Raw genomic sequence first — 16,333 nt, 5'->3', positions numbered from 1 at the left:
AAATGTGTTCATATCTCTCTGCATTTAGAGTTTTGTCAGACGCAATGAGGATATGATATAACAACCTAACCGCGAAAAACATCCTTAAGAGCACCTCCCCACTATTTCATTCTTGGCACTACACATGATGGCATTCGGCAAACCCAAATACTCCCATCGGGTTGCCATTGTGTGTAATGTGATTCGTCACTGCAAATTATTCGTTTCCAGACATCGACTGTCCACTGACGCTGCTCTTCACACCGCTTCAAGCTTCACTTAGCACTAACCATCAGAAATGTGTAGTTTACAAGGAAGTGGTCGACCATTGTACTTCATTCTTTTCAAGTTCCTACGCAACTCATTAGGCTAACTTGGCTACAGACAGCCCCTTGGAACTTCACAAACGATTCCTTCCGCTGATTTCATCCAATTTTGTACAACCACCGTCCGCAAAGCTCGACAGTCCCTCCTGGGGCTCTTGGTTTATCTGTCGTTGTTCCTTCGCGTTTCTACTTCACAGTCTCATTACCAGCTGTCGAGGTGGACAGCTTTAAGAGGGCTGAAATATCCCTGAAGGATCTGTCACTCAGGTGACATCCAATAACTAGTCCATGTTTGAAGTGACAGCTGTCCCTGAACGACTCACTCTGCTGTTACGCTTCTCTACTGACAACAAAATTCTCCCTGGCTGCTTCCATGCTGGCAGGTGCAACTCTTGCGACATCTAGTGGCCAATCTGCATTACATAGTGGTGTCCAGACAGTTTTGATCAGATAGCGTATCTATCAAGAAACTGGAAGCTCAATAAAAGAACGACATGTGGAATAATCGGGTCTACTGCCGAATGTTTGTGCCGCTCTGGCACAATATTTCGGCCACGTAACTCGTTGCCTTCTTCAGGTGCTACCTGAGACTGAGACAGCACCTGAAGAAGGCAACGAGTTACGTGGCCGAAATATTGTGCCAGAGCGACACAAACATCCGGCAGTAGACCCGATTATTCCACATGTCAAGATCTCGCCGGGAAAGCCTGAAGAGTTACAATAAAAGAACGCGTTGAGGATCGCGAACGCCATAGACTGTTAAGAGAGCGTGTAAAATTGGTGGCAGCAGAACACCGGGAAAAATGAGACCAGATTCTGTATTTTAGGAAGATACGAGTGACAGCCAGACAGAGTAATATTTATGTAAGTAAAGCCCATGCAGTAACTGAAACGCCGAAGGATCAGTACAATTTCAGTAGAGGTGATGGTTAAATGGCTCCACCTTCATGTCTGTCCACTTTCATGGAAATAAACATCTAGCTACGGCGAGGGAGGAACATAAAGAGCTGCCAGGCGGTACAACGTCAATAACATTTTTCCAGAAACAAAAGATTTAAAGACATTAGCTGTCAATAGACACTGATGTATATCAGTGGGGCAAGTTGAAAATTCATGCCGAACCAGGATTCGAACCCGGGTCTCCTGCTTACTAGGCAGATGCGCTGACCACTTTTTTTCTGATCTCATTTTGTTCGTTGCCTATGTTCACGGCGGAAGTCCCATGACACCTGTTAAAGCTTATCCATTTACTCAGGTTTCTTTTCTTTTTCTTTTTCTTTTTTTTTTTTTTTTTTTAATGACAGAGGGCGGCTAACTTTCTGACCGAACACGCTGAGCTCCCGTGCCTGCAACCACTACACCATCCGGACACAGTGGCCACGACCATCGCACGAACTACCCTAGCATGCCCCCATGAAACCCAAATTCTCAGCTTATACTACATACTTCTGATGTACTGTCCCTGCTCATTAGCCGCATTGGTCCCGGCATCTCGCCGATTCCCATGAGAGCTTGGTGTGCATCTGCACCGCCATCGCCTTAATTACATACATGTGGTGCCTCTTCTTTCCGATATGTCTGAAAGAACAGACATCACATATAAATAATATTTTTGATTCCGACTCTCTTTCAGTATATGCTTTCAGTACTCACTCAACGACGACAATGCATCAATATCAGGAAGAAGATTTTCACCCAGTAACTCCACTTTTTCGGAAAAGCGCGTGAAAACAGCATTCTATAAGTGATAACGACATTGTGTTTCGGCAGTTTTCAGGCATCTGGGGATACCAGCATAATCCTGATGAGGTCAAAACAATGAGTAGTCAAGAAGTTTAAAGAGGAATGCGCCCTAACAATTCAGAGGAACCGACCATCAAACAAAAATCTGTAACGTCGAAATAGCATCAGGATTCGACCTTAATAGGGCAAACCGGGTGATCAAAAAGTCAGTATAAATTTGAAAACTGAATAAATCACGGAATAATGTGGATAGAGAGGTACAAACTGACACACATGCTTGGAATGACATGGGGTTTTATTAGAACCAAAAAAATACAAAAGTTCAAAAAATATCCGACAGATGGCGCTTCATCTGATCAGAATAGCAATATATCTGATCAGAATAGCAATAATTATCATAACAAAGTAAGACAAAGCAAAGATGATGTTCTTTACAGGAAATGCTCAATATGTCGACCATCATTCTTCAACCATAGCTGTAGTCGAGGAATAATGTTGTGAACAGCACTGTAAAGCATGTCCGGAGTTCTGGTGAGGCATTGGCGTCGGATGTTGTCTTTCAGCATCCCTAGAGATGTCGGTCGATCACGATACACTTGCGACTTCAGGTAACCCCAAAGACAATAATCGCACGGACTGAGGTCTGGGGACCTGGGAGACCAAGCATGACGGAAGTGGCGGCTGAGCACACGATCAACACCAAACGACGCGAGCAGGAGATCTTTCACGCATCTAGCAATATGGGATGGAGCGCCATCCTGCATAAACATCGTACGTTCCAGCAGGTGTTTGTCAGCCAGGCTGAGGATGATGCGATTCTGTAACATATCGGCGTACCTCTCACCCGTCACGGTAGCAGTTACAAAACCAGAATCACGCATTTCCTCGCAGAAAAAAGGTTGGTGCAAATGGCTCTGAGCACTATGGGACTCAACTGCGGAGGTCATTAGTCCCCTAGAACTTAGAACTAGTTAAACCTAACTAACCTAAGGACATCACAAACATCCGTGCCCGAGGCAGGATTCGAACCTGCGACCGTAGCGGTCTTGCGGTTCCAGACTGCAGCGCCTTTAACCGCACGGCCACTTCGGCCGGCGCAGAAAAAAGGCCCGATAATGGTAGATGTGGTAAATCCAGCCCATACCTTGATTTTCTCGTCGTGCAATGGAGTTTCCACGATAGTTCTAGGATTTTCGGTAGCCCAAATTCTGCAGTTGTGGGCGTTGACAGACCCTCGGAGTGTGAAATAAGTTTCGTCGGTCCACAACACGTTACTCAACCAATCGTGATCTTCCGTCATCTTTTGAAACGCCCACACCGCAATTGCCCTCCGCTTCACTAAATCGCCAGGTAACAGTTCATGATGCCGATGGATTTTGTACGGATAACATCGGAGGGTACGCCTAAGTGCCAACAAACAGTAGTGTATGGAACGGTGCGACGTGCGACTGCACGAGCGCTGACTTCCCCGTGCATAGACGAACCCGCTACAGTCTCCATTTCTTCCTGAACTGTCTCAGCAGCATTACGTCTTGTGCTCGGTCGGCCACTACGGGGTCTATCGTCTAAACAACCCGTGGCTTCGGACTTCGAAATCATTCTCGCCACAGCTGCATTTGTCAACGGACCTTTACCCGTTCGAATCCCCTTCCTATGGCGATAGGATCGTAACGCTGAACTAGCACATTCCCCATTCTGATAATACAGCTTCACTAAAAGCGCCTTTTCAGGTAACGTCAACATGCTGCGTCTGCTGGCGCATCTGATTCTCTCTCACATTACAGCTCCTTTCATACACGATTGTCATGCGCAGTCACTGACATTTAGCTGCCCAGCGCCATCTGTGAGACATTTTGTGAACTTTCTTTTTTTTTGTTCTAATAAAACCCCATGTCTTTCCAAGCATGTGTGCCAATTTTTACCACTCTATCTACATTATTCCGTGGTTTATTAAGTTTTCAAATTTATACTGACTTTTTGATCACCCGGTATGTTAGCTGGAAATGGGAGCGGGGTCCCTGTGTCAATAGGCAAAACGAAACAGCGTAAAAAGAACGTACCCTCCAGTCGCTGTTCGCCGGCTTTCAGTTCGCTAGAAGCATCATTCACACAGTTGACGGCCAGTGCGTCCTTTTCTGAAGCACCCGACGGTCAATGGAAAACACCCACCCTAGCGACCGAACGCGGACCACGGCCCCCAACAGCGGCGTTGATCAATGGAGGGCGGGCCCTGTGAAGGGCCAGACTCGAGAATGCGCCGCGCTCTCAGCAGCAGGGCCCGCGGATCGTGCGGCTGCCTAAACAGCGATCTCGTTAATGGAGAGAGCCCTCGGTGACGTCACGACGCGTGTTCCAGGCTGGGCCGGCCCGCGCATGCGCAGCGAGCCGCCGCAGAAGCAGCCCTGCCCGGCGCCACCCGCAGACGCCATGGCCGTGGTCAGGCTCTCCCTGCTCAGGGTCACCCTCGAGGTCACCGTCATACTGCTAGGTGAGTACCAGCCGCTAGTCAATATACGGCATACATACTTTAAATTGCACGAATACAGGAGAGGCAGCGTACACAAAATTTAAAAGAGACTTTTGGAGAATAGAGAAGCAACTGTATGAATATCAACAATTTAGATGGCAAACCAGTAGTAATCAAACTAGCGGAGGCTGGAAGGCGGAAGGAATAAATTATTTAAAGATTAAAAAATGTATTTGCGCAGGGTAGCTGCAGCATCCAAATTGCGCTCGATATTTTTAACGATAATATTTCAGAGCTAGATCAAAAATGTAAGGACTATGGTATGAAGATTAGCATCTCCAAAACGAAAGTAATGTCAGTGGGAAAGAGATATAAACGGATTGAATGCCAAATAGGAGGAACAAAGTTAGAACAGGTGGACAGTTTCAAGTGCTTAGGATGCATATTCTCACAGGTTCAAATGGCTCTGAGCACTATGGGACTTAACTTCTATGGTCATCAGTCCCCTAGAACTTAGAACTACTTAAACCTAACTAACCTAAGGACAGCACACAACACCCAGCCATCACGAGGCAGAGAAAATCCCTGACCCCGCCGGGAATCGAACCCGGGAACCCGGGCGTGGGAAGCGAGAACGCTACCGCACAACCACGAGATGCGGGCTATTCTCACAGGATGGCAACATAGTGAAAGAGCTGGAATCTACTCTCTTCTGCAAGAAGGAAGTCAGTACCAAGACTACGTTAGCTGTGCACCGTTCAATCTTTCGACCAGCTTTGTTGTATGGGAGCGAAAGATGGGTGGATTCAGGTTACCTTATCAATAAGGTTGAGGTTACGCATATGAAAGTAGCTAGGATGATTGCAGGTACTAGTAGATGGAAACAGTCGCAGAAGGGTCTCCACAGTGAACTCTGGGAATGAACTCTATAGATGTAGCAGTCAGGGCGAACAGGATTAGATGGTGGGGTCATGTTACACGCAAGGTAGAAGCAAGGTTACCCAAGAGACTCACGGGTTCAGCAGTAGAGGGTAGGAGGAGTCGGGATAGACCAAGGAGAAGGTACCTGGATTCGGTTAATAGTGATTTTGAAGTAAGAGGCTTAGCACCAGAAGAGGTACCAATGTTAACACTGAATAGGGGATCGTGGAGGAATTTTATAAGGGGGACTATGCTCCAGACTGAACGCTGAAAGGCTTAATTAGTCTTAAATGATGACGATGATTTTTAACGATGTCCTAACTGAAGAATTACATGTCTATCACGCAAATTGAAGATGGGTGAAAGGTCGAAACGCGTATTCATATTAACAAAACCTATTTAAAAAAGTGGATGGTTGGCGTATTTCTTAAACTTATATAATTCACAGCCATGGTGTTGAACAACCAGTAAAATATAGGTTGATTCTTACATAGAATGTTACAGCAACCAGCCACTTTTTACAATGCTATTTACTTATTTAAACAGCACCATTACCGGTTTCTAACCCACAGATTCATCTTCAGACGGCTAGTTCACGTTTTGCATTAGATTTCGCCTTTTGTTTCCCCATCTGACGAAATTTCCATGGGGTGGTGATGCCATTGAAGAATCCGTGCCATTATGTACACATTATTCCATGTGGTGAAACTTCTTACTGTGTGAGTGGTGCTCTACACTACGTGCATTTTTATACACAAAAAAGTGCATTATACTGTTTTCGCTGCTGCAAGATGATAAGCAGCCTGCACTTGAATATAATGGCGCGGATTTCTCATCGGCACCACCACCCCAAGGAACTTTCGTCGGATGGGGAAACAAAAGGCGGAATCGAATGTAAAACGTGGACTAGATGTCTGAAGGTGAACCTGTCGGTTCAAAACCGGTTTTGCACACAGCCACGGACGCGAAATGTCAGTTTTTGACGAAATAGTAACCAGTAAAATGGATAAATTGATATTAAATAAATAGAGATTCTATACACTGAGGTGACAAGTCGTGGGATACCTCCTAGTATCGTGTGGGACCCCCTTTCGCCCTGAATAGCGCAGCAAGTCGACCTGGCATCGTACAACAAACAAGTCGTTCTAAGTCTCCTACTGAAATATTGAGCCGTGCTGGCCCTATAGTCGTCGGTAAATGCGGAAGTGTTGCCAGTGCAGGATTTTGTGCACTGTCTAACCTCTCGATTATGTCCCATAAATGTTCGTTGCGATTCGTGTCGGATGATCTGGTGGCCAAATCATCTGCTCGAACTGTCCAGAATGTTCACCAAACCAATTGCGAACAATTGGGGCCCGATGACAGGGCGCACCTCATCCACAAAAATTCCATCTTTCTTTGTGAACATGAAGTCCATAAATGGATGCAAATTGTCTCCAAGTAGCCAAACATAGCCATTTGCAGTCACTGATGCACGTAAACCCAGTCCACACCATCATGAAGCCACCACCAGCTTCCACAGTGCCTTGGTGACAACTTGTGTCGATGGCTTCATGGGGTCTACGCCACACTCGAATCCCACTGTCATCTCTCACCAACTAAAATCGGGACTCATCTGACAAGGCCAAGGTCTTCCAGTCATCTAGGGTCCAACTGATGCGGTCACGAGCCCATGGCAGGCACTGCAGGCGATGTCGGGCTGTTAGTAAAGACACTGCTTTGGTGCTCTGCTGCCGTACCCCATTAATGCCAAATTTTGCCACACTGTTCTACGTTCGTCGTACGTCCCATATTTCACGCAGTGTTGCTTGTCTGTCAACACTGACAACTCTACGCAAACGCCACAACCCTCAGTCGTCAAGTAAGGCCGTCGGCAAGTGCATTGTCCGTGGTGAAAGGTATTGCCTGAAGTTTGTTATTCTCGGCACGCTCTGGACACCGTGGAACTCGGAATATTGAATTCACTAACCATTTTCGAAACGAAATGTCCAATGCGTCTAGCTCCAATTACCATTCCGCGTTCAAAGCCTGCTATTTCCCGTCTAGCGGCCATAATCACGTCGGAAACCTTTTCACATGAATAACCTTAATTAAAATGACACCTCCACCAATGCACTGCCCTTTTATACCTTGTATACGCTACCGTACCGCCATCTGTATATGTACATATTGCTATACCATGACATTTGTCACCTGAGTGTATAAGGGAAACAATCCTGAAGACAGTATTATGGAAAGATCAAAAATGTTCAAATGTGTGTGAAATCTTATGGGACTTAACTGATAAGGTCATCAGTCCCTAAGCTTACACACTACTTAACCTAAATTATCCTAAGGACAAACACACACACCCATGCCCGAGGGAGGACTCGAACCTCCACCGGGACCAGCCGCACAGTCTGTGACTGCAGCGCCGTAGACCGCTCGGCTAATCCCGCGCATTATGGAAAGAGAACAGGTATTAATTTAAGATGAGATGATAGGTATGACAGTGCCAGTAGAATTCGGAAGAGCATTGAGAAACACAAGTGGAAACAGTTCCCAGGAATAGACAACATTCTCTCAGAATTACTGAGATTCTTGAGAGAGACAGCCACGACAAAACTATTCCAACTTGTAAGGAAGTCATGTGACACAGGCGCAATACACCCATGTCTTAAGAAAAGTGCAGTAATTAGAAAGAAGACAGTTGCTGACAATTGTGAATATCACCAAACGATCAGTTTAATCCTCTTAGTACCACTGAGGTCAATATAACCCCATAATCACATTGGAAATATGTATCTCCCTTGTTTTCAAAACTATTATTTTCAAAACATGTGTCTTTCTCTCTTTGATTCAATTGTATCCAATGATGTTTTGTCCATTTTTATATTTGGAACACATTAAAATTTATTCATGGTTTCTTGCACTGAGTACCACTGGGATGAATATGATCGCCGGCCGCGGTGGCCGTGCGGTTCTGGCGCTGCAGTCCGGAACCGCGGGACTGCTACGGTCGCAGGTTCGAATCCTGCCTCGGGCATGGGTGTGTGTGATGTCCTTAGGTTAGTTAGGTTTAAGTAGTTCTAAGTTCTAGGGGACTTATGACCTAAGATGTTGAGTCCCATAGTGCTCAGAGCCATTTGAACCATTTGAACCATCAATATGATCCCAAACAAATTGCTTTGTTTTGTTCTGGAAGATAATGTATATGTATATTACTGTTACACTCAACTACTGTAATGTACGTTTTTATGTTATTTCTCATTAAAATGCTGCCAATATATGCGATGTAAATTACTGGGAGACTACGTAACCCCAGTGATAGTGAGCCAAAAAATACTGGTAGCATGAAGGATAATAGGCCATGGTCGCAACATACTGACACGAATAACAGATGAATGGAAAAACAGGTAGAAGACGATCTTGGAGAAGATCATCGTAGGTTCTGCAGGAATATAGGAACACGTGAGGCAATGCTGACCCTACGGCTTTTGGTAGAAGAAAACTTGAAAAAAGCAAACCTACATTTATAGTAGCGAGGATAAAATACAGGGAGCGAGAGGTTACTTACAACTCGTACAAAAACCAGACTGGCGTCTAATAGTCGAAGTGCATGGAAGGGAAGCAGTAGTTGAGAAGGAAGGAAGTGTGGGCTGTAGCCTATCCCCGATGTTATGAGACGGACATCAACAACAGTAAAACAAGGGTACTAGAATGCAGTCCAATTAAATCAGACGATGCTGAGACAATTAGATAAGGAAATGAAGCACTAAAATATAGTAGATGCGTTTTGTTGATTTGGTAGCAAAATAACTGATGATGGGCTACGTAGAGAGGATATGAAATGAGGACTGGCTATAATAAGAAAATCTTTGTGAATAACAGAACTGTGTTAACATCCATACATATTCTGAAAGTGTATGTATGTATGTATGTATACCGGACAACTCCTACTCAACCACTCACGTTGTACACATATCACTTTCTGTCTGGAAAGAATTACTGTAACGGTAAGAACGATCTTCCTCTTAAAGGAGTGGGCGGTGAAGAAGTACCAAAGTTCATTATGCGGAATTAGCCACTCTATATTTATCCAGTACTTGAGAATGAGAACACTTAGCAGCGTCCAACAAACTTTTCATCTAATTTCAAACCTTTTGAAACTTTTTCTCTCTGATGCACCCCCCAAAATCATGAAGGGAAAAAGTTATTGTTTGCTATATTTTCGCTGTCCATACAGTAAAACTGCCGCATCAGGCATCAGGTTTTAACCTATTACTTCTTAACTACTAACTCTACTCCCAACACATTTCGCATACAGTATGCACATGTACCACTATGTACCTACAAGATTATATCATTGCACGACACATAGTTCAAGAAATTCGACGCCATAAACACTGGGTTACGTGAAAACGAAATTTCAGGGCTAGAGATACATAGAGGTGAAGTATGTGTACAAATTTGTGTGAAATATTTTAAATATATGTGGCGTCTGCGAATGCTGCCAGGGCCACGAGTAAAGAATTCTTCCTAAAGCCCTGAACCGATTTCAACCAAACGTCGTACGCATATTACTTACTTCAGGAAAGAATTACTGCGGGGGTAAGAAGTAGCGACCTCCTATTGGGTAAGGGTAATAATTGGTTGAGAGAAGGGGGGACTAGGAGATGGACAGACAGACAGGGCAAAGAAGGACATGAACACAAATGAGGGGAGGGGGATACAGACTTAGAGAGGGGGAAGGAGATGTGGACAGAGAAAGGGAAGAGGAGGAAATTAACAGAGAGAGGGAGGGGGGCAGGAGATGGACAGAGACGGGAAAGAGATGGACAGAGGAAAGAAGAGGAGGTGATAAACACCAGTCAGACGGAGGAAATGGACAGAGAGATGGGGAGGAGGAAATGGACAAAGAAAGGTAAAAGGTCGAGATGTACAGATGGAGTGGGGAAGAGAAGTTGGACATAGAAAGGAAAGAGGAGGGGATGGACAGAGGAAGGGGGCATTAAGTGATGGACAGGAAGAGGGGCAGTAGGAGATGGACTAGAAGAAGATTGCAGTAAATTAATACCTGCGCAGCGCGCATACTTAGTTGGTCTAATAATAGTTTAAATGTTAGGAAGCCTTTTCTGAAGGTATTTGTCATGAGTATAGCCTTGTGCAGAAGTGAAACGTGCCTGAAGTAGTTCAGACGACAAGAGAACAAAAGTTTCTGTAATGCTGTGTTATAGAAAACCGCTCTTTCCTGTCTCTGTCCATCTCCTAGATCGAGTAGCTGATTAAGAGTTTCTGAATCGAATTGGGCAGAAAAGAAATTTATCTCTCAGTTTGACTAAAAGAAGCGATCAGTTGATAGGACATTCCGTGTGGCATCAACGAAACGTGACTTTGGTAAGGGAAATAAGAGAGCTAAAAATTGTAGAGGGAGACCAAGGAATGACTATAGTACTAATGTTCAAATGGTGTAGGCTGCAGTAGTTATTTTCAGATCGATATACCTGCACAGGATAGACTAAAGTGGAGAGCTGCATCAAAGCAGTTTTTGGACTGAAAACCACAAAACAAACGTCTTGAATGAAGTTTTTCTTGGCATGCCTCCACACGTCATTTTGTTTTCTGTATAGTCTAACATTTCGATCCTGTTGCAAGTTGCCATCATCTGGATGGTATGTTAACTACAGGTCATGTATAATGTTATTCCATCTTGCTCCTAGTGCCAGTTTGTCAAGTACGGCGTTAAAACTCGATTTTCGACTGGAAGGTGCTCTGGGCACAGAAGTTTCACATCAGAGCGTGGAGGCGTCATTCACTTGGATGTAGTCTTTGACAGCAACAAGGCGAACATGGGGAGATCTTACAAAAGACAATAAATTCCATTTGTTCCGTGGAAAACTTGTGTGTATCCTCCTCCCTTTTAACTGCAGACTGGTGTCCTGTTTTGTATAGGGAGGAGACGCTAGGAACGAGTTGGAGATAGTGTAGTGACTATTTACGCAGCTGGTTTTCCACTCCAGGGGTCGCATATGAGAGACTTATGAAAGCGATTGCATTGGTACAGCGCTACAGAGACTGTATGTATAGATATCACGAGAATAAATTCTATGTTGGCTCATGAAGTGATGTGGAGTCTCAGTGATCACGTTAGTGTTTATAAGTGGCTCAACAAGTAGATCGGAGAAAATATCCGACCCGCCCGGGAATCGAACCGGGGTCCTTTCTGTTAGCATCAGCCACGCTGACCCCGCAGCTACCCAGGTGGACATCGAGCTAGAAAATGAGACTATAAAGTTTGAAAAAATTTTCTGTTCAAATTTTCACTCGAATAATTTATTCAAAATCGAATGAGAAATGTTGCGCCCTGGAGAACACATGTGAAACACACGACAATGGTTTTTAATTTTGTATGTGAAAAGCAAAGGTTTACTGAGAAAAAAAACTACAGACGCACATGTAGCTGTGCTTCATTTACACAAAACATTCATTAAACCTACTAAAGACAGAACACCTTTAGCATTCGAAGAAGACATGGTGCTACCTTACTTCTGTTGGTGTCGAGTCACTTGCTTGCCACGCCACTGCCAAGTACTTGCTACGCCATGTGCCACATCACTTCTCACACCACATCAGAGGGCGTTCTGCCTAGCACTTAAAATGAACTTAACTTGCTTATTTAAACAGGGACACGCGTATATGAGTGCGGTAACTCCCCCCCTCCCCCCTCTCCCCCCCCCCCTCACCTCACCCCCTTCCCACCCACACACACACACTCTCAATGTAACTTCGGTACCGAAGTTGTTCTACATCTAATCACATTGTTCTCTTCTATACTTATGTGTTATTTGCACATACTGGATTTGCATCAGGGAACAAATGGGGTGATGAATTGATCCCTGTGTTGCAAGATGTTACTTAGAGATTATTTGAATGCTGCCGAATAAGGACTAATATGCCTAAATTGGCCAATAGCAAATAAATACGATAACTGTACAACTCCTAGGGGACAAGTTTTCATTTGAGAAATATTTTAAAGGCGGAGCACAACATCGAAGTGGCGAAGATGGAGCGGGAAAGCGTTCGCAGCCTTTTCGAAGGGGAATGGTTCCTTTGAAAGGGCACTTACACGTCCTTAATCACAGTCGATCTTGTGCTGCATTTCTAATGACTTCGAAATCAAGTGGCCGTGAAACCGTAATTTTTCATCCTTCGTTTTCAAAGGAAGTGTTCCTGTATTCGTATTAGGGAAACCAGGGAAAACGTACAGGTATACATCTGGTAGTTCTGACGGGGGTTTGAACCCTCCTGTTCTGTAATCAGAGTCCAGTACCCTAATCACTGCACTACTTCTTTCGCTAGAAAACAAAAGCCGCGACGTCTTTTTTTTTTTTTTTTTCTTCCACGAGTGCCCGATGAGATATTCAGCTGCCTAAACGGAAAGGATTTCTTCGCACGCATGGCGGTTTCGAGATTCGTGACTGACTTTCGCTCGTGACGTGTGATTGGTTAAGTTTATACGGCGTGTGCATCGAGCGTGTGTGTCAAGTTTCTATCACAGATGGGGAGGAAAGAGGGGTGAGACCAGGTGCTAACACAGAGCCTGCTCCTCTTGAAAACACTGACCGCATTGGCAGGGTGCACTCGTATTCGGGAAGACGCCAGTTCAAGTCCTCGTCCATCCATCTACATCTACAACTACGTACATACTCCGCAAGCTACCGTATGGTATGTGACGGAGAGGGCGCTGACATTTCATTTCCTGTTCCACTCGCAAATAGAGCGAGGGCAAAATAGTTGTCTATATGCCTTCCTACGAGCCCTAACCTCTCTAACCTTATCCTCGTGGTCCTTACCTGAAATCTACGTTGGCGTCAGTAGACCCGTTCTGCATTCAGCCTCAAATGCCGGTTCTCTAAATTTTCTCAGTATTACCGTTCGAAAAGAAAGTTGTCTTCCCTCCACTGATTCCAAACCGAGCGCAAGAAGCGTCTCCGTAAGACTTGCGTGTCGTTCGAAACTACCGGCAACAAATCTAGCAGCCCGCCTCTGCTCACTTCACTGTCTTCCTTTAATCGGGCCTGATGTGGAACCCGAACATTCGAACAGTACTCAACAATGTCTGTCGCACTGGTATCCTGTATACGGTCTCCTTTACAGACTAACCACACTTTCCTACAAATTCTACAAGTAAACAGGAGTCAACCATTCCCCTTCCTATTACGGTCCTTAAATGTTCCATTTCCTGAAATGCTCATTACATTTCATATCGATCCCCAGCGTTACGTCTAGATATTTAATCGATGTGTCTGTGTCAAGCAGCAACATTATTAATTCTGTACTAGAATTCATCTGCATTACCTTACATTTTTCTCCATTTAGAGCTAGCTGCCATTCATTATACCAACTATAAATTATGTGTAAGTTATCTTGTTTCCTCCTACAGTCACTCAACTTCGCCATCTTTCCATACACCACAACACCATCGGCGGACAGCCGCAGCCTGCTGTTTACTCTGACGGCCAGATCATTTATGTACGAGTATACAGAGACCAACAGCAGTCCTATCACACTTCCGTGGGGCGCTCTCCACGATAGTCTTGTCTGATGAACACTCGCCGTCGAGGACGACATACTGGGTTCTATTACACGAGAAGTCGTCGAGGCACTCACATGTCTGGGAACCTATTCCGTATGCTTGAACCTTGGTTAAAAGTCGGCAGTGTGGAACCGTTCATACGCTTTACGGAAATCTAGGAAAATGGAATGTGCCTGTTGCGCTCTATCCATAGTTCGCAGTATATCATGTGAGAAATGGACAAGCTGGGTTTCACACGAGCGATGCTTTCTAAAACCGTGCTGATTCGTAGATATAAGCTTCTCTCTTTCAAGGAAATTTATTGTATTCGACCTGAGAGTATTTGCAACGAACTAATGTTAAGGATATTGGTCTGTAATTTTGTGGGACCGTTCTTTTACCCTTCTTCTATATATATAGGAGTCACCAGCACTTTTTTCCAGTAGCTTTGCGCTGGGCGAGAGACGCCCGTCAAATGCAAGCTAAGTAAGCAGCCATTGCTGTAGAGTACTGCCGGCCGGAGTGACCGAGCGGTTCTAGGCGCTACAGTCTGGAACCGCGCGACCGCTACGGTCGCAGTTTCGAATCCTACCTCGGGCATGGATGTGTGTGATGTCCTTAGGCTAGATAGGTTTAAGTAGTTCTACGTTCTAGGGGACTGATGACCTCGGAAGTTAAGTCCCCTAGTGCTCCGAGCCATTTGAATCATTTGTAGACTACTCTTTGCTAAACCGAATTGGGATTCCATCAGGACCTGGCGACTTAACTGCTTTCAACTCTTTCAGTGTCTCCTGTGGACCAGGGATGCTTATTACTAAGTTCTCTTTATGGGAGACAGTGCGATGGTCAAATGACAGTATGTTTGTACGATTCTTCTGCGTGATCTATTTCGAAATGCAAAATTTGGCACTTCGCAATTGCTATTTTGTCAGAAGATTGGTTAACGAGTGCCTTGATAGAAGCCTTAGACCCACTAGATCCATGTCCTCCCTCCTTTGCTTAAAACACTTACGGCAAATGCAGGGGCGGTTCCTATGAAAACGACATCGACTCTTCCTTTTCTAATGCTTCGCCAATCCGAGCTTGTACTTCAATAACCTCGATGACGACAGGACAAACTCTAATCTTCAAATGGCTCTAAGCACTATGGGACTTAACATCTGAGGTCATCAGTACCATAGACTTAGAACAACTTAAACCTAACTAACCTAAGGGCATCACACTCATCCATGCCCGAGGCAGGATTCGAACCTGCGACCGTAGCAGCCGCGTGGTTCCGGACTCAATCTTCCTTCCTTTCTGAAAAGTGTAATGTCTGGCCGCGAGCTCAAAGTCCTCATCCGATAGTCCAATCAACAACAACAGTGAACATATTCCCTTTCCATGACACGCAGCGGTGTTCAGGATTCAACCGAGGACACTGGTATTTGTTCTGCGTGGAAGTCTGCGTTACCGCCTACGGTAAAGAAGGTGGGATTTCTGAAACTCAGTGACGCCGTGTGGTAACACCGTAGAGGCGCCTCCAGCTGAACGCTTGTCTTCCTGTTGCGGCTGCCGCAACAGCTGAAATCGAAGCATCCGCTTCCTCTACCGTCTATTGCCGCTGCAGTTCCACTTCCTCAACACGTGTCTCTTCAGTAGCTTCCAAACAAAGTTCGATCGCTTTCTCACGTGTGATTATTTTACAGGGGCTGAATTAGGGATCAGCTTTCATTTGATTATTTAACTCCTGTAGTTTCTAATACGGAGAACAGGACAGACGAGAAGTCATTATTTGTGCTCGATAAGGATAAATAGAGCGACAAAGGAGCCCAGGTGAAACAAGAAGATAAAGAGCTATTGCCCCACGGACGAGTGTAAAAATAGAAGGCATGTTATAAAACCCAAATGACAATAGACGACTGGAGGGAAAGGTAGCTGTTCAGAAACTTGTAGTACACAAGATTCAATAACTCACCGTGAAGGCAAAGACGAAAACCACCCAAAATTTTACAGGCCAATTTGCATGGTAGATACTCGATCCAATGTACAGAAAATGTCCCTCTAAAGTCCCTTCAAGCGTTATAAGTACATGACTGGCATGAGTCCTGTGCAGTACGGTATCACGATGGGGAATGTGATGAATCAGGCGTCACTTTAGACAAGAAATCAACAAATGCGTAAATGGCGTAATTTTGAGTTAGCTGCAGCATTTGAAAATTTCTAACGGACATATCCCTTTAATAGACAAGAAGATAGATTATTATAGGTGTTTTTATTACGTTCTTCGACATTACTGCAATGATAAGAGAAACTGAAATCAGGAGAGGTTTCCGTAAGTGGCTGAAAGTCAGAGGCAATACC

General features: G+C 44.8%; 1 protein-coding gene across 1 annotated transcript in view; it reads left to right on the top strand.

Annotated features, from left to right (window-relative positions):
* LOC126484673 (putative phosphatidate phosphatase) overlaps window positions 1–16,333 on the top strand; it is a 358,366-nt gene that overhangs the window by 56,859 nt on the left and 285,174 nt on the right. The window contains exon 2 of the mRNA XM_050108266.1: window positions 4,405–4,536. Within this exon, the coding sequence (XP_049964223.1) occupies window positions 4,422–4,536 (115 nt within the window). The 5' untranslated portion in view covers window positions 4,405–4,421. The remainder of the gene's footprint in view (window positions 1–4,404; window positions 4,537–16,333) is intronic.

This window comes from Schistocerca serialis, chromosome 6, assembly GCF_023864345.2.
Source record: "Schistocerca serialis cubense isolate TAMUIC-IGC-003099 chromosome 6, iqSchSeri2.2, whole genome shotgun sequence".
Classification (NCBI taxonomy): Eukaryota; Metazoa; Arthropoda; class Insecta; order Orthoptera; family Acrididae; genus Schistocerca; species Schistocerca serialis.
Note: the sequence above shows the minus strand (reverse complement) of the source record. Positions and strands in the feature narration are given on the sequence as shown.